This window comes from Myotis daubentonii, chromosome 5, assembly GCF_963259705.1.
Source record: "Myotis daubentonii chromosome 5, mMyoDau2.1, whole genome shotgun sequence".
Taxonomy (NCBI): Eukaryota; Metazoa; Chordata; class Mammalia; order Chiroptera; family Vespertilionidae; genus Myotis; species Myotis daubentonii.
This window is the reverse complement of record NC_081844.1, coordinates 103,453,727-103,471,297: the sequence shown is the minus strand read 5'-3', so window position 1 is coordinate 103,471,297 and position 17,571 is coordinate 103,453,727. Positions and strand designations below refer to the sequence as shown.

Here is a 17,571-nt window from a genome sequence, read left to right as displayed (position 1 = left end):
AGCATCTACTCAACAACCTCTACTCTGCAGCTTCCCAAATCAAATGCCTCTCAGCCGCACTCACTTGTGTTCGTTCGTTCGTTCATTCATTCATTCATTCATTCGCACTGATTATCTACAAAACTTTGCCCTGGGCCTGGGGAGACAGATAGGAAGCTTCACCACTCGTAGAGAACACCGGCATGAAAATGACAACTATGTGGTAGATTCACGTTAGAAGAGTGACGGCTAGCCCCTCCGTGAGCTGGGACAAAGATGGTCAGACAGGCTTCCCGGAAGAGGTGACAGTTAGCTGTGCGCAGCGGCAGAGCGAGGGAGTATCAGCGGGCAGGGTGCACACATGGTCTATGCCCAGGGAAGGGAGTGCCTCGTGAGTGAGGGGAGGGAGAGGGTTTCAAGTTTAAAGAGTACTAGGATCTCCTGGGTAGCATATTAAAAATGCAAATTCCTAAAAATGCAGGTTCCTGGGAACCCTGCCGAGATTCTAATGCAGCAGGTTCCAGTGAGGGCCCAGGAACCTGAGTTTCACAAGCTCCGTGGGGAGTCTAACGCAGGTCGTCTGTGGACCACACTCCTGAGAAACCCTGCTTTGAAGGACTGGGGCAAAAAGCCATTTGTGGCTTTGATGGAATATTGGTTTATATTCCTGGAACGCCCCCAAAGCGACTTCGGACAGCTCACTAATGACTCGTTCTTCAGTCATTTTACACAGACATACATATAAACGGGACAGGAACGCCGGGCGGGGGTTGGGCGCCTGGCTCACACTCCCGGGGCTGTCACTGTTAACAGCGGTGGGTGTTATCCCAGGAATGTGCTGGGGCAAGGTCCAGGCTTCTGCCGGAACGGAACGCTGTTCACAGGTGAGCCAGGGCCCATGAGCAGTGACGGGAAAACCCGCTGGGATCCGGCCACACGCCCTCACCACCCTGCCCCAGGAAGGGTCAGGCTCTGCACGGGGGACGTTCTCTGCAGCCTGCGCTGGCTGGCTCCCTGCCCTCTGGTCCCCGGCCCCCCACCGGGAGCCTGGCCTCTGCTGCCCCAGGGTGACCCACTTGGGCTCCCCTGGCTGGACTGGGGTGGAGGGGCAGGAGCTGGCTCAGCCAGCCTAAGCCGTGGCTGAAGGCTCCGTTTCTGTTAGTCCCCTCATGGCAATATTTCTGCCCTGTTTGGACCCATTTATTTTGGGTCCCATTCAAGCCCCTGCCTGGGAAGCTGATCGGGAAACCCAGACCTCCTTGCCCAGCTCTAGCCAATGTTATGAGGGCTAGAATCCTGCCTTTGCAATCTCCGCCAGGTGCGTGGGGGCCACGTCCTCATTACGTGTTACAGCCGACAGACACTGCCCTCCTGCAAGGGTTCCCACCTTCTGGCTGCCCCGTGCTCCCCACGCCCATGCTCTGCTCCCCGTGGACCCCCTGCACAGCCTGCGTCTGCTCTGCCCTCTGGCATCTGACCCCGCAGGTGGACCTGCTGGGCCTCAGGACCCTGCCATTTCTCAGCAGATGGGACCCCCTTTCAACGGGGCCCCCGGCTTCAATCCCTATTCTATCCCACGTGAGGCCCTGGGAACTGGCTGCCTTGGCGCTGTGTTTACAACTGATAGGATGACTATGGTGAGTCCTAGATCAGAGCTGGTAAGCGGCACAGCCAGCCACAGAACAAAACCAAAAGCGGGTTACACAAACCTGAGCAGCACTGACGGTCCGTGCTGTCACACAGGAGCATGCGTAGGGATCACGTCAGAACACAGCTGCTGATTCCGTGGGTCTGGCATTCTGCATTTCTAAGGATCTCCCAGGCAATGCCACCGCGCTGGGTGGCACTGGGCAGCAGAGGGCAGCCTCCTGGTGAGGGACCCGGGCCCAGAGGGCAGGGAGCCAGCTCAGGCTGCAGAGGAGGTCTGTCTCTAAGCGGCTGTGGTCCGCCTGGCCCTTCCTGGCTGAGGGTAGTGAGGAGGTGAGTATGGATTCCTGCGGGTTTTGCCATCATTGCTTGTGGGGCCCTGGCTCACCTGCCACACTTCCAGCAGCAAGAGGGTCAGGCTCACACAATGAATGGAGGATTGCCACGCGGGGGGGGGGGGGGGGGGGGGCAGAAGCAAGGCTCAGGATCGAACATGCGCTCGGACATAGTAACCACCAGGTCCTGCTAATCGCCACACATTCAGAACAATTTACTGTGGAGGTTCAGAGCAAGAATGACCGAGGGATGCCAACTGCTCACGGCCTCTCCTGGGTGGGCAGCTGCCGTCCTAGGTTGGGAGCACACGACTCTCCGACCCCTGCCATGGTTCCCTGTATCAGATGAGTCCAGTGCAAGGCCAGCTCTGTAATCTTTCCAAATGAGCATCGGTCACAGAATTTGAATGGGAGACACTGAGTTAGCTCTGGTTGCTGAGCTGGAGGGTTATGAGGTAGACCAGCACCACGGAAGCCATGAGTCACCCACAAACTAATGCTGTAATGATGTCGTGACTGTTAACATTTTTGAGTACTTATTCCGAGCCTTGCTCTCCGCTAGATGCCTTAAATGAGGAAATTCATGCTGTAACTCTCACAATGACCCTTCGACGTGGATGGCAGCCTAAGAGCGTGAGGTCTGGAGCCAGGTGGTCTGAGCGTGAATCCAGCTCTGCCCCTTTCTAGCTGTGTGACCTTGGGCAAGTTACTTAGCCTCTCTGTGCCTCCACTTCCTCATCTCTAAATGGGGACAGTCACAGGACCTCCCTCAGAAGGTGAGTGTGACAGTTAAGGTAATAAAACTATGAAACACATAGAGCAGCATGAGGGCATGCAGTTGATTTTTAAAAACCAACGGTGCTCAGGAAAACAGCTCACTCCCCCTGCTCTGAGTGAGGGACACCTGTGAAGACAGGAGGGGAGAGCAAACAGAAAGGTCTGGTTCTCCAGACAGACCCCGAGCAAAGGGAAGCAGCTGCCCCTGCGGCAATTGCAGTAGTGAGAGGGGCTCTGGTCGGAGCTCCCGGGATCAAGTCAGGGCTGCTCACCAGCCTGGTCCGACCTTCGGGTCAGGGAAGAACATGCATTTTGGGGGCAGGCAGGCTGGGTTCACATCCCAGGCCTGCCCCTGGTTGGCTGTGCGATCCTGGGCAAGTTCTCTACTCTCCAAGCCTCCATCAGCAGGATGGAGAGGGTACCAGTCCTCACCTCGCAGGGTTGCTGTAAGAATTAAATTGGACGACGCGTGCCAAGCACACAGCCCACATCCTGACACAATCTGAAGTCTGAATAAATGCTCGCTATTATTTGTTCCTATCCACAGGCTACGATCTCTATGGTGACAGCATCTGCACTCCCCATGCTCCTGCCGTCGCAGGGACACAGATGTGCGCCTGAAACCTAGACCAGGCTCTGCTGAGGGCAGAGAGCAGATGAAAGGGAGGCCCAACCCCCAGGTCTACAACTCTGAAGTAACTCCGACCAATTTATCTCAAAGCATTCCAGCTAAAACGGGAGTTGAGAGATTTTCACATGAAGGCAAACATGAGCCCAAATCTCTCTGATACTGAACATGGCAGGAAAGAAATCGCCAGTGAGAAGGCTGAGAGGAAAATCCAAGTCTTGGTCAAGAGGATCAGTGCTGGGCTCTGCCTCCCTGTTAAGAGGGTTCTTGGAGGGAAGGATCTGGCCTCTTCCCCAATCCTCCCCTACGCCCTCTAGAGCTGAAGGGGACTGGGCGGGACCCTCCCACTGAAGAGCAGCTCAGCAAAGTGTTGGCCACTGAGACACAGGGAAGACCATTTCCTTGGGTCCTGCCCCCGCCCCCCAGCAAGGATATATAATTCTATACATTCTAAAGTCAAGAAAATTCCTTCCGACCTCCTGCTTCCCTGTGACTTCGTTCATAACGGAGCTCTGCCACCACCCAGGCCTCAGGTCAGCAGGAAAACAATAGTTCTCACCCTTGGCAATCCCAGCGTGGCCGGCAAACGGGCCTGTCAGGGGCCCACTTCCGTCAGCTCTCTTAGCATAAGAAGGAGGGCCGAGGGACCTCACCTGGGTCTTCAGTTTCCCAGGCTGTAAACCGGGGAGAATGTGAGGCCCCCTCCTAGGGTATTGTGAAGCGTCAACCGGGAGCTGTTGGAAATGCAAATTTCCGGCCTCACTGGGGGTGGGAGTGGGGTTAACAAGCCCTCCAGGGGTTCTGAGCTTCCGCCTGTTTGACAACCGAGGCTCTAAACGTAGGCTCCACAAGGATAGCATTTTTGTTGGTTAATGACCGCTGACTCCTGGGCAGCCACAATGCCAGGCATATTACAGACACTCTATCCATTTACAGGCCTCCAGGAACTATTTTCAAATGGCTGACCGTGTCCAGGTGCAACAGGAGAGGAAGGCGGCTGGGGTTCGGCAAACCTGGCATTTCTGCCCTTAGTTGCACAGCTTGCTGACCATCCCTCAGCTGATCGGTAGTAAGTGCTGTGTGTTAGAGACCGCCTGCCCTGTGGCCCCTGCACGCCCAGCACTTAGCCCAGGGCCCAGCTCACCACAGCCGGCTCGGCTCTCGGTAGTACCCGACCCAAGGCACAAAGGCCTCCCAGCTCCAAGTCTGAGCTCACATCCCCACTGCCCACAGGGGTCATGACGAGCCTGCCCCCCCCCCCACCTTCCTAAGATGTGTTTAAAAAAAAACTCCAAGAGAACACCGAGCCCCCCGTCATCTTACAGTTTATCTCTTTAACTGTGTGTCCATCTCCCTCGCCTAAGGGTGCACCCCGTGACAGCAGGGACTTTGCTCTGATCCTCCCGCGCTGGCAACATCGCCCGGAGCCCAGTGGGCACTCCATAAATACCTGCGGAGTGAATGGCCCAGCTGGGTGGGACGGATAAACACCAGTACCCTTCCGTGCCACCACGATGCTACCATCAGTGGGTTCTCAAACAGGGCACAGGGCACGGGGAAAGGGGACTTCCGAGGGAAGGGCCGTGGGGTCCAACAGTTCCCCGTGAATCCCAGAGACCTCCAGTTCCTGCCCCAGCCTCTGAGCTCTGCCATGACAACTGCAATTCATTACCCTGCTTCCCACACAGCCTGGTGCCAGCTCACTGGCGCGAGTCACCTCACTGCAGAAATTCCTAAGCAGGGCTTGCCTCCGATAAGACCAGGGCGAAGAATATATTGATTTACTTATGTAACCAGCGCCGCCAAGGTGGCTTGGAGGTGCTGATGTCACCGTGGCTCACCAGGAAGAGACCTGAGCTGGCAAGGACGGGACACGGGCTCCAGCTCCTGGTCCAATGCACGGGCGGGTAGAGGAGCCCCAGTGGGCACCGCTCCCGTGAGGGAGCCTGAGGCGCACGCGACACTGGGCTGAGACTTGCCGGGTCTGGTGCCATTTCATCCTCGGCTCAGCCCTCGGGGTAGGCAGGTGCTACTCACACACAGCCCAGAAGGAACTTGTTCAAGGTCATTCACTAGGCATCAAGGACAGAGCCAGGACCGGACGGACGTGGCATCCTCCGGAGATCCTGGTGAAGGCCTTACCCACCGCAGGGAACAGTGTGGTGTGGCAAACCAACGTTGGCTGGGACCCCACAGACATGTTTCTCCAGCGTGAACAAGGTGTCTACATGCTGGTTGGTGTGTTTCTGGTTATTTCCCTGTAGTTAAAAAGTCCCTTCCCCCTTACAGAGGATGCATTCCAGAACTGTACACCTGACACCTACATGCTTTTATTAACCAATGTCACCCCAATGAGTTCAATTAAAAATAAAAAAGTCCCTTTCCCTTGGCTGCCCCTCCTCTCTCCTCCCTTCTCTCCAAATTCACTGAGTGCAGTGGTACGAAGAGTAAGGCCTTGAAATCAGACGGACCTAGATTCAGACGCCAACCCTGCCTCTTTCTACCTCTATGACCCTGGCTTTGCCACTCAACTGTTCTTAGCCTCCGTCTCCCCACTTGCAAAATGCCAGAAAAACACCATCATCAACAGTGCTCGGCCAAGGCCCGGGACAGGCGCTGGATCAGGCTGATTCTGGATAACTCTGATTAAGAGCCTTGTAGTCATCACCTTTGCCAGTGACTGTCCTCCTTGTTCGTGACACAAAGACAATGCACTTGCAAGGAATTCCTGGAATACACGGTGACGTGCTCACAGAGCCGCAGCCGGCCGGCAGATGCAGGCTCGCACGGCTGCCCCGGGGTCACCTCATCTCAGCCACCTGATCCCTGCATCTTGATACCTGACCCTTCCCAGTCAGGTCCCAGTCCGTGGATCCTAAGGGCGGCCCCGGGAACGAATCACACAGGTAACCGCCACGAGGCGGGGAGGACGCTGGCGTGGGGATGGCCGGGCTGCCACCGAACCAGGCCCGGTGACAGCAGGCAGCCGGCGGCCGGGGAAAGGCAGCAGCTGTGCTGGCCTGGCGTCCTGGCTGCCAGGGAGTGATAAATGGAGCGGGGGAAGAAAAAGCCAACAAAGGTGCCCCTAATCTTGATGCAGCTTCATTTTTTTTTTTTTTCTGGCCGACCATTGTACGAGAACTTAAGCCTCGGTCCTTTTTCTTAGGCAGACATTTGAAACGGAGAGATCCCATTTCTTCCCAACGGCGAGATGTCATGGGTAGAAGCTTTGAGAGGGGAATTGGGAAAAGGGGGGGGGGGGGGGGGGAGGCATGGGACCCACCACACTTGTCCTTTTCTTCCTCCTCCCCACTCTCTCTACTCCACCCCCTCTCCCCTGGCCAGCCTCTTTATAGAATGTCCTATGTTCCCCCGACACAACAACAGTGAACGCCTGTCCCCCCTCTTCCGCAATCTCCCCCCATCATTTTGGCAAGAGGCTTTCTGCTCCGGAGCTGGAGGCTTAATGGCCCGCTGAGTGAAGGTTAAATAACAAAACGCCACTGTATCCAGTTTCTGCGTTTTCTCTCCTTTTATCTCACTCTGAAACAGGGATTCAAGGCGGCCGGGAGGCTTGTCAGCGGCGGCAACCGGAGCCTTTCGCTCGCTGTTCTACTTAAGGGTGTGTGGCGGGCGGGCCCTCTCTGTGCTGGGAGAGGCCGGGCGGGAATCTGTCACAGGGACTCAGCCTAGATCCAGCCCTCAGCCCTGTCCCGGTGGAAGCGCTAGGTCACCCGAGCCATTTCTCCAAAGGAAGTGGGTTTCCCGTATCCAGGCCCCTCACTGAGCTGGGGCTGTGGATCCCCTTGGTGGAGCGAACCCCCAACCCGGAGGCCGGACAGCCAACTGCCACTAAGTCGGTGCCCACCCCTCCCCACTACCCTGACCAATGCCATCCAAACCTGACCAAGCCTGCTTCCATCCAAGAGCCTTGCAGCAACCAGCTGGCCACCCCCAACGGCCACTTACTCTAGCCCGGCTTTCCTTATGTGCACCTGAGCCCGGTGTTCCAACCTTCCCAGTAACTAAGGCAACCCGATTTTCTCCTCTTCAAAAAGAGCAGTGTTTCCCAGCTCCCTGCGGTCCCCGGGGACTGGAGAACCAGGTCAGTGTGGCTAGGCCGAAAGCAGGAGGGGTGGTGACAGAGAGGAGCTGCCTCGGCTACACATTCCCTGGCCATCGGGAGCATTTACCCAAGCGACTCGGAAGCGACTCTGAACCTGACCCACACTGCGTCCTTCCGAGTGCCCCTGCCTCCGTCTCTGTTCTCTCCCTCCCAGAGCTCTGGTGAGCGGCTGCTCCCAGAAGGTGGGGTCCGTGCCCAACAGTCTCCTAAGCCACCCGTCGCGTGGATCTCTCTCACTGGCGTCTCGGATGGAGCCTCCTTTGCCCACATCTCTCGCTGAGACCCACAGCAGATTTTAGGAATAAATGGTAACTCTCAAGGCCAACCAGTGGACAGGGCACGCTGGCACCCGGAAGTGCTACCTACAGCTAATAAGACCTTGGATTCAGGAGTTCCACTACCTGGGCTCCAACCCTGGGTGCATCACCTGCTGGTGACCTTGAACAAGTGACTTAACCTTCCTAGGTCTCACTTCCCTCATCCGAAGATGGAGATAATAGTACTTTTACCTCACACAGTCAGTGAAAGGATTAAATGAGGTAATAGAAGACAGTGCACAGCAGAGAGTAAACGTTCACACGTTAGCATTTTATTATTACTGTATTCATTTATGGGTTCCAAAGTCTCTTATTTCTTCCTCTTATCTCTACTAGTGCTTCTTAACCTATTTCTTTCTTAATAATGGGCATAAGATAACCCCATGCATCGTAGGCATAAGATAACCCCATGCATCCTTTCCGGGGAACGGAAAGAGAAGGAAAACCCTCTAATAACTTATGAAGGCACATCTGTAGGTATTAGGGGACCATGAGGAGAAGCATGGGGAATAGAGGCTTCAGGTAAATTCCATGGCAGGGTGGTTATAACTCCTGCTTTAAGAAATTGGTGAAAAGTAGTCTGACAATAACCTTAAATCCATTTTAACTGATTATAAAATAGTAACTCACTTGCCGTTGCTGGTGCTTTAACTGTTCGGCAAATGACAAATTCCTATGACGCAACTCACCCAGGACTGTGACACTAGGAAAGAAACGTGTTGGTCTGCACAGTGAAAAGGGATTTGGAAGAAATCAGCCCCAAGTGTGAAAGACTCCCAAACGACTACGATGGAAGAGGAGAAACTGGATCTGATTTTTAGGAGCAAGTTTTCATAAGAGAAAGAGGAAAAGAGACCTGTGCTAGCGACTCGAGGTTGACGGTTGCTTGTTGTGTGACCTTGGGCACGTCACTTGTCTCTGAGTCTCCGTTTCATCGGTGAAATGAGAACCCTGGATTACATGACCAGAAAGGCCCAACCTGTCTGCCAACTGCCGCAGAGCTCGGCGAGACTCCGTCTCCGCTTAAGTGTTTTGCAGGTACTTCTAGTAAAAGCTGAAAGAGCTGGCATCCCCAAGTGCCTCCTGCATGTCACGCTCTGTGCTGGCTGCCCGACCGACTGAGCTTATTTAATGCTCAGAACCGCCCTTGCCAGCTTGCTTATGCATCTCCCCATCCTACACAAGACAAAGCCAAGGCTCAGAGAGCGTGTGTAACTTGCAGGCTCACTCAGGTAGCACGTAGCAGACCCAAGATGCCAGGACTCAAAAGGCTCACCCTCTTCCCCATTATCCACACTTGCTCTCTGGTGAACTGCGGCCTGGCCACACCAGAATGGTTGCAGGGAAGTGAAGCCATGCCTGTCCCAGGTCCATTCCCCAAAGCCAAACTCCTTAGGCAATGGAGCAGAAGTCTGGATTCAGCAGGCAGCTGAGCAGTGCAGGGCTTAGAAATGAGGGTTCGTAAGTCAGTGTGCCTTCATTTCACAAAAGCTGAGTGGCTTCACCCAACTCAGAGCTGCCCCGCCCCCACCCCCACCCCGCCTCAGGTTCCTCAGGCAGATAACTACCTATTCCCAGGGTTGGAAGGAGGATTAAAAGAAATCCCATGGAAAGCTCTCAGCAGACGGCCTGGATGCAGTAAATAATCATTACTTCCTACCTACACAGAAGGGGGCACTGTTAGTGATGAGCAGCTTCTAAGCTAATCTACGGCAGGAATTTATGAGCCTGGGGTCCATGAGCCCCCTGAAATTACGTGCCCCAAACCATGTTCACACTTGTCTTCAAGAAGCATCCTTAACCTCTGTAAGGTTCCCCCAAGGATCTGTGACCAGCGGAGGTTAAGGTCTGTGACTGCTAGGCCCAACTTCCTACAACGTCAATGATTTCTGAGACGGCAGGATTAGCTCAAGTTCTTCCTCAGGTCATAAGGGAAGTCGCTGAGTCCTCTCCACGTAGCCCCTCGGCCATGTGGGCCTTGGGTACTGATCACACAGCCCCCCAAACTGTGCCGGGAGTTTCCAGGTGGCTCCTGGAAGGAGGTCTGACCACAAACCACAGAATGGGCAGGAATCCGACTTCAGGAACCTTCTCCGGCAGGGCCATTCCTCCCCCGAGAACAATCAGCGTATTTGTTTTGGCATGCCCCTGGCTCAAATGCCCTCGCCACGCTGGCCCGTGGCTGGGAGCTCCCAGAAGCACCTGGAGCTATTACTCTGCTAAAGGAAGACCACTCCATGGGGCTGCACCCCACTCCCCGGGGCGGGGGACCGGTCACCTTCCCAGCGGCCAGGCCTCAGGAAGAGCCCTTGGCCCAGTGGGCAGGGCCCGAGCTGCCTACTGGACCCTCTCCGGTTGTTGGGACAACCGTCCTCAGGAATTCCGGCCTCCCAGCCTTCCCCTGGGTGAGAAGGGGACAGAGTTGGCAGGGCCAGCTGCCTGGCTGCTCTTCCAACCCCCTGGTGAAAGGGAACGCTGAACACTGGATTCCCTACCCCCAGCAGCCTCCAGGCCGGACAGCACACAAAACAGCTCAGCCCCACGGGGAGGAATGTGCCAGGGCATTCTTCGGGGGTTGGTAACCCGAGACGCTATTTTGTTCTTGGTGGCTAAGAAATCCCTTTTCTGACTGAAGGCCCATTGGACTGGCTTCTTTTAAATTCAGGGGAATGGGCAGGCATCTCCTTGATTCAGGTAAGGAAAAAGCCCAGACGGACGCGAACGGCTGCACGTAAGCATCTTGTGTGTGATTTATTTTGTTTCCCAGCATTAACCAGCTGCAGAGATGTAAGCACCTTGGCAGGATTTATCTCCTCTACCCCACCCCACCCCCCACCCCAAAGAAGTCTGGCTCTTTCTAGCTTTTTAAATTTTTCCTCCTCTTCACAGCCCCCTTACCCTGCCACCTATCCGCACCCCCAAATTCTGTCTTGGAGGCAGGAGGGGTAAGGAGAAGCCTGAGAGCAGGCAGCGTTCTCCCAGACCATCTCATCAACCCCGTTCTCTCACTGATGAAGCACCTGCACCGAGAGCTCAAGCGATGGGCCTGAGGCCACGCAGGCAGGACCAGCAGACAGAGATCCCTACCCGGGGTGCGGGAAGGAAATTCCGGAGAGCCTGGAATAGATGCCCTCTGCTCAGCTCTTTCCCCAAACTTCCAAAGTTAGATTCATCAGAGACCCCAAGGTACCACTCAGATCTCCTCAGCACCCCAAGCTCAGGGGCCCCACACCAGCCCAGTGCAAGTGCAGGTGCATGACCAGGAGGCACAAAACCAATGACTTGCACAGTGAAGAAGCCAGGGGCTCCATTCAGCAACCGTATGTTTTTAATTCCTCTCCATCGCTTGCCAATCTGCCTAAAAACAAAGGCTGCGCAGGCCTGTGGCTGGGGCCATGGGCAGGCCACAGTACGAGCTAGAATATAATGGCAGCGGGGTTTTATTCCTCCACTGTATTTTAAAGGATCCTTTCTATTTACGGCAATAGATATTCCTAGTTTCCCACTGTGAAAGTGGCTTAAAAATTTTTTCAAGTTGAGTTCCTTTAAAGTCAAGTATGAAGTAAGCAAAGCACAGATGCACATAGCAAAATATCGTGAAGGTGGTCCACATAGTACTAAAATTTGGGAAATTATGCTCTAGCCAAGTCAGGTTTTCTCGGAAGCAATACTGCTTGCCCTCTTCCAAGGGTAAAGAATGACGGGTGTTCGAGAAGCTTCCTACAGCTGCACTATCCTCTCAGAGACGCCGAACAGTCTGTAGACGGGTGACCCAGAGTGAGTGAGTGAGCAGCACCAGGTATTCACCTCTGTCATCCAACTGCTAACAGCACACCTGCCAGGACCTAAACTGGGGGAGGACACAGAGCTCGAACTTGTGTCTCTTCTAGGAGCAGTACAAGGGGCTTCCCCAAGGGGGTTGGGGAAGGAAAGTGAGCCTAAACATGTTAGAGGTTAAAAGTTCTGAGCCGGTAAAGAACTTGGCATATGATGCCCGGCCAGCGTGGCTCAGTGGTTGCGGGTTGACCTATGAACCAGGAGGTCACGGTTCGATTCCCAGTTAGGGCACATGCCAGAGTTGTGGGCTTGTCCACTGTGGGGCATGCAGAAGGCAGCCAATCGATGATTCTCTCTCATCATTGATGTTTCTATATAGCTCTCCTTTCCTCTCTAAATCAGTAATATTTAAAAAGAACTTGGCATACAGAGTATTAGAAACATCAAAACAAGCTCCTCACACCCCTGGGCCTCAAATTCTCTCCTACGTTTGAAAATGGGAGTCGGACTCTGATCTTCTCTATCCTTTCCAACTTTTAAGAGTTCCACTATTACTGCTTCCCTTCCCAGCAAACCATTCGTCTGACAAATAGGGAAACTGAGGCCCAGCGGTTAAAGCAGCTTGCCCAAGGAATGCTCTCTAGCATTAAAATTTTCTCTTACAGATTACAGTAAATGAGACCTTCAGCATGGCACTGAGCATAGAGCAACCCAGTAAGTGTTGAATGAATGAACTTACTTGCTCACAGGAACCCTGAGAATCTGAACTCACACCTCCTTAACACTTTTTCTTTCTGTTCACCCTCACCTTGCTACACACCCATCAGAGCCTCCTGGGACATACATCGTAACCCAGCAAGATGAAGGGTCCAAAACATTTACCTGCATTGCTGTAGAGGCACCTACCTGATGCCCAAGGTCACAGCCAGCGACCAGGTGAAAATTCCACATCCCTAACACACTCTGGCCAAGGACTGAGTCAGCAAAGGACAACAAAGCTGTCCCAGAAGGTGGTCCTCCCCTCCCCCCACCACATACATGGGGAGGGGGTGCTTGTGTGCAAAGAAATGCCAAGCAGCCCAGCCTGCGTGGGCCAGTAGTTGAGTGTTGACCTATGAACCAGGAGGTCACGATTCCCTTCGATTACGGTCAGGGGGTTGCAGGCTCAATCCCCAGTGTGAGGCATGCAGGAGGCAGCCGAACATTGATTCCCTCTCATCACTGATGCTTCTATCTCTCCCTCCCTCTCCCTTCCTCTCTGAAATCAATAAAAACATATTTAAAAGAAAAGAAATGCCGAACAGTGGAAACTGGGAGAAAGTCTGGAAGCTAAAGGCCACACCAGGCATCTCGGACTCCACCTGCCTCAGCAAAAAAATAAATAAAATTTTAAAAAATCCTGTACTACAGCCGGCGTGGTGGCCCCCAAGGTCAGGACGCGCAGGTGCAGGGCCGAGGAGCCCGGTCCCCAGAGGAAGAAAGGGAGGAGGAAGCGCGATGGGCAGGGCTTTGCCGGAGGCCTCTCGCCCCCATCTACAAGCCAACAGCTCCCAAGTCGCTGTGGATTCCTGGAGAACCAGTCTCCCCGAGCAGCCCTCCCCTGCTCCTTCCTTCCTTCCCTTCCCTTCCCACTCCCGGCCTCCAGGCCACCGGAGGCTCCGTGCTCTTTTCGGAACCTCAGAGGCACCTGTCAAAACCCCCACTCCAGCAGCCTTCCGTGCGCGCGTCTGTCCTTCCCCCAGCAGACTCCCACCGAACCCTGAGGCCCTCCCCCCGCAACCAGATGCTTCCCAGGCCCCCTCCCGCTGCCCTCCCCGCGCTGGGGAAAGCCTCCCCGGGAAGCCCCAGCATCCCTCAGCTGGGTCGCTCCCCCGCCCCCGCACGCCTTCTTCTCCTAAAGGGGCGGGGGCGGGGCTAGAGCTCGAGGTCAAAACTCTGGGCAGGTGCGGACTGGGGCCTAAGTCCTCCATCTAGGGATGGCGGTGGGGCAGCCTGGGCCAACTCACTGCTGTCCCCTCCTCCCAGGAGCTCACGGGGGCCGGAGCGGCGCTCCAGAAGGGCAGTGGGGCTGGGGGGGGGAAGGGGGGGCAAAGAAAGCTCAAGAGGTTGGCGGAGCCACCCCGCCCTCCGGCCACTAGTCCCGGCTGGTAGCCCCCAGGGCACAGACGGCCCGGGTGGGGGGTGGGGGCCCCCCGGGTCCTACCTGTCCCGCGGGTCGATCCAGCTGGTGGTGCGGCTCGTGTGGTCTATGTAGTAGACCTTGCCGTCGAAGTCGCGCGCCTCCTCCCAGCCCTCCGGCAGGGGCAGCTCCGGCCGGGGCATCTTCCCAAGAGCGGCCCGCGCTCCCCCATGCAGCTCCCGGCCGCCGCTGGGGCCCCCGGCTCAGCGCCTCCGGCCGGCTGTACCCGACCCGGGCGGCCGCCGAGGCACCATAATCGGGGGGGTGGCGGCGGGGGTGCCCGCGGCTGGGGGGCCCTAGTGAGGGCCGGTCGGGGTGGCGCGGCAGTCCATGCGGCCCTGTGGCCCCGCGGCCCCCGCCCGGCGCCGCCCGCTCCTCCCGCCGCCGGCCGCTCACGCTGCCATGTGCGCCCGCAGCGGCGCGGTGCGGGCCCGGGTGCGCGCCCGGCCGGCGGGGCTGAGCGAGCCGAGCGCGGCTGCCGCCTGCCTGCCTCCGCCGCGCGGCGCGCTGCGCCCTCCACGCCGCCCGCGGCCGCCGCTCCCGCCCCGCGGCCGGGTGCCGTCCCTCCTCCCCGCCGCCGCCCGGCGCTCGCTCGGTTCGCGACTTCTGCCTCCGCCAGGTGCGGCGCGGGCGGTGCAGGTAGCCGCGCTGCCCCGGAAACGGGGGGCGGAGCGCCGGGCGCCTGGGCTCCAGGTCCCCTCCCCACGCCCAGCGCCGCGAGGGGCGGGTCCTCGGGCCCGAGACGCGCCCCCTCGTGGGACAGTCCGAACAGCCGGCCGCCCGCCCGCCCGCCCTTGTGCGGCTGGGTCTGGCAAACGAGTCCTCCCTTTACCTGGGTCCCGAAACCAGACGGGAGCCCAGCAGGCTAAGCAAGACCCGCTCTGCCTCTACCTCCCGACGCCCCTGGCTCTCGCACCCCGAGGGTCCAGGCTCTTGGCACAGGTGGCCCCGACTCCGGAGTAGGCAAGAAGTGGTTAAATAGAAACGCTCTTGGAAATCGGGGAACATAAGTTTCACAGGATCTCTGATTCCTCCCCCCAGCACACACACCATCTGTCTCCCTCTTACTCCATTCTTCTACCCGTGTTGTTTCACCCATCCCCCCACCCCCACCCCAGTGTTTGCAAATGTAGCCGGCTCTCCTTCGGGCCCCTCCCCCGAGAGGATTTCCAGAGGGTGTCAGGGTGAGCACTTTGTAAAAATAATAGTCATGATGTTGCTGTTGTTAGCCAAACTGAGTACGGAGCCGTCCCAGGCCGTGGGCCAGCAGCTTCACATGCGTTCTCTTCTTCGCTGCCTTGAGGTATGTTACAAATTTGGTGGGAAGGGGGTTTTGAAAAAGAATAAAGGACACACACCAAAAAAAATTCATCTTGAAAAAAAATGAGAAATTTTAAAAGCAGACCTGATATTTCTTGAGAAATGAAAAATATGTCATTCAAAAAAGGAAGGTGGCATGATTGAGTGGGGGGTCCCCTGGCTTGTCTGTGTTTCCTGAAAGTGTATCACCGTTCCTTTGCCCTGGACATGTGTCCGGAAGCTGGACTGAGGGATGAAGCCCAGCGCTTCCGTGGATCCTCTTGCTGAGCCCCCACAGTCTCCCCGAGAAACCAGCATCTTGTGTTGTCTGGGCCCAGGTGTGCTGAACGAGGGCGGGAATCCCAGGTCTGTGGTCTCAACAGAGAAGACCCGCCACAGCAGCTCCTCACCTCCGAGTGCCTTCTGCAAAGTCAATTACTTGCCTGAGGCCAGACCTAGGACTCAACTCAACGTTTGCCCTTTCTTCCCTCCATCATTCCACAGGTGCCACGCATAAAAATCCGGAAACGTGGACCTCACACTGGCCACCAACAACCAAAAGTAGGAGTTCCCCATCTTTTCATGGGGAATTCCCACAGCCCTCTACACTTCCTCTGCTTGGACCATGACTTCACGATATAAAAACCTCCCACGAGTGATTAGAACAGCAATTCAAACGGAAAGCCAACCTGGTACTAAGTGCTTCACATACGTGAGCTAAATTCATCCTCACAACAACCCTCTGGCGCAGGGAATGCTACTTATTATACCCATTCCTCTGATGAGAAAACTGAGGTTCTGAGATGCTGTCCTATTGGCCAAGCTAATAAATAGACCCAGCTCTGTCTGACTAGAGCACTCGGGTTCTAACATTAACTTATACTTTCTTTTTCTGTTTCAATTATAGCGGGTCCTCGAATACTGCCATATTGTTCAATGGCATTTTGCTACATTGAGGCTGTAGGCACTTAACTCTCAGCAAATTGGTTTCATTATTCCTTGTTCCGTTTAAAGTCCTAGAACCTATGGACGATGTTGAATGAGGACTGACTACTCTGCCGCTCTTGGACCTACTCCTGGATCTGAAACATTATAGGTGCTGATGAATGCTGGTCTCTGTTGAAGCTTGCTTCATAATTTTTGGGGGTGAGAAGCAAAAGCTCTGGAGTCAGTCTGGTTGGTTCCCAAATCCACCCTATGTTCTAGCCCTTTGACCTTGAGTAACTTTGCTCAACCCAAGTCTCAGTCTTAGGTCTGGAAAACAGCATAATAATCCAGACTCAGCAGGCCTGTTGAAAGGGCTAAAGGAGAAGAGAGATACAGAGGGCTTGGCATCAGCAGTGAGCCGTCAGCCCATGACCATGGTGGGTCTTCTCTGTTGAGGAGTTGAGACCGAAAACATGGGATCCCCTCCCTTGTTCAGCACACCTGGGCCCACACAGCACAAGATGCTGGTACATTCCAAGTGCCGATGCCTGCTAATAAGCATACCCCAATGAAACGTGAAGCAATGCCCTAACGGCCTAGGGCCTAGCTGATTTGGCTCAGTCTATAGAGCGTTGGCCTGCGGACTAAAGGGTCCCGGGTTCCATTCTGGTCAAGGGCATATGCCCAGGTTGCAGGCTTGATCCCCAGTAGGGGGTGTGCAGGAGGCAGCCAATCAATGATTCCCTCTCATCATTGATGTTTCTATCTCTCTCTTCCTCTCCTTTCTTCTCTGAAATCAATAAAATATATATTAAAAAAAAAACAAAAAACGTGAAGCAATGAAGTGTTTTCTCTTCCCAATACAAGCCCATGATGCCCTTCCAATTCCCCTTCCTGAACAGTGTACGTGGTTGCTTGTGACAACCCTCCGAATGACTGATTTTGTTTTTGTCTTGTTTTGCAATCAAGCCTCCTCACTGTTTGCCTCGCTGGTGAAGGGAAACACCTTACTGACAGATTAAACTCTCTCCGCAGCCCAGGTGCCCAAGCCCTGGCCTCTTCCAAATGGCTTGTACCTTTGGACCCTGCAGACCTGAGCTGGGGAGCAGAAAAGGGAAACCAGAGCAGGAACTGCCTCCTTGAAGCCTGGGTCTGTTTGTCCATCCTTCTTACCTCCATCCCCGACCCCACCCCCCAACAAAAGAATCCCAGGTTATCTTCCAGAAGCTGCAAGCCGGGTGAGGTCATAAAACAGATGACTGCCTGCCCCATGTGATGGTGGGTGAATCATCCCCAGGCATTCTTCAAAGCTGAGGACAAACGTGAAAGGGATTAAAGGAAAAACCGGCTAAGCCACGTGACTTGGACGTTACTCTACAGGTGACTGAGCCGCAGGAATCCCAAGGACAGGCCAGCAGCCCCGCCTCCCCCGCCTCCTTCCTGGGGCGGTGTCTGGCTGCCCCAGAGCCGAGCTGGAGAACGCGGCAGAAGTGACCCTAGGCCAAGCCTTTCTTCACTTGCATTCACATCCAGGTGGCCCACAGGAGACACCTGTGCCCGGGACAGGTCGTCTTGTTTTT

The 17,571-nt window shown here is 55.5% G+C and overlaps 1 protein-coding gene across 3 annotated transcripts in view; it reads right to left on the bottom strand.

Annotated features, from left to right (window-relative positions):
• Positions 1-14,419, bottom strand: part of WWC1 (WW and C2 domain containing 1) — a 120,554-nt gene extending 106,135 nt beyond the window's left edge. For 2 of the 3 annotated variants that reach the window (XM_059699140.1, XM_059699141.1), the window contains exon 1: positions 13,790-14,419. In XM_059699140.1, the coding sequence (XP_059555123.1) occupies positions 13,790-13,908 (119 nt within the window). In that variant the 5' untranslated portion in view covers positions 13,909-14,419. The remainder of the gene's footprint in view (positions 1-13,789) is intronic. The other variant, XM_059699143.1, reaches the window with a different exon arrangement.
• Between the last annotated feature and the right edge of the window lie 3,152 nt (positions 14,420-17,571).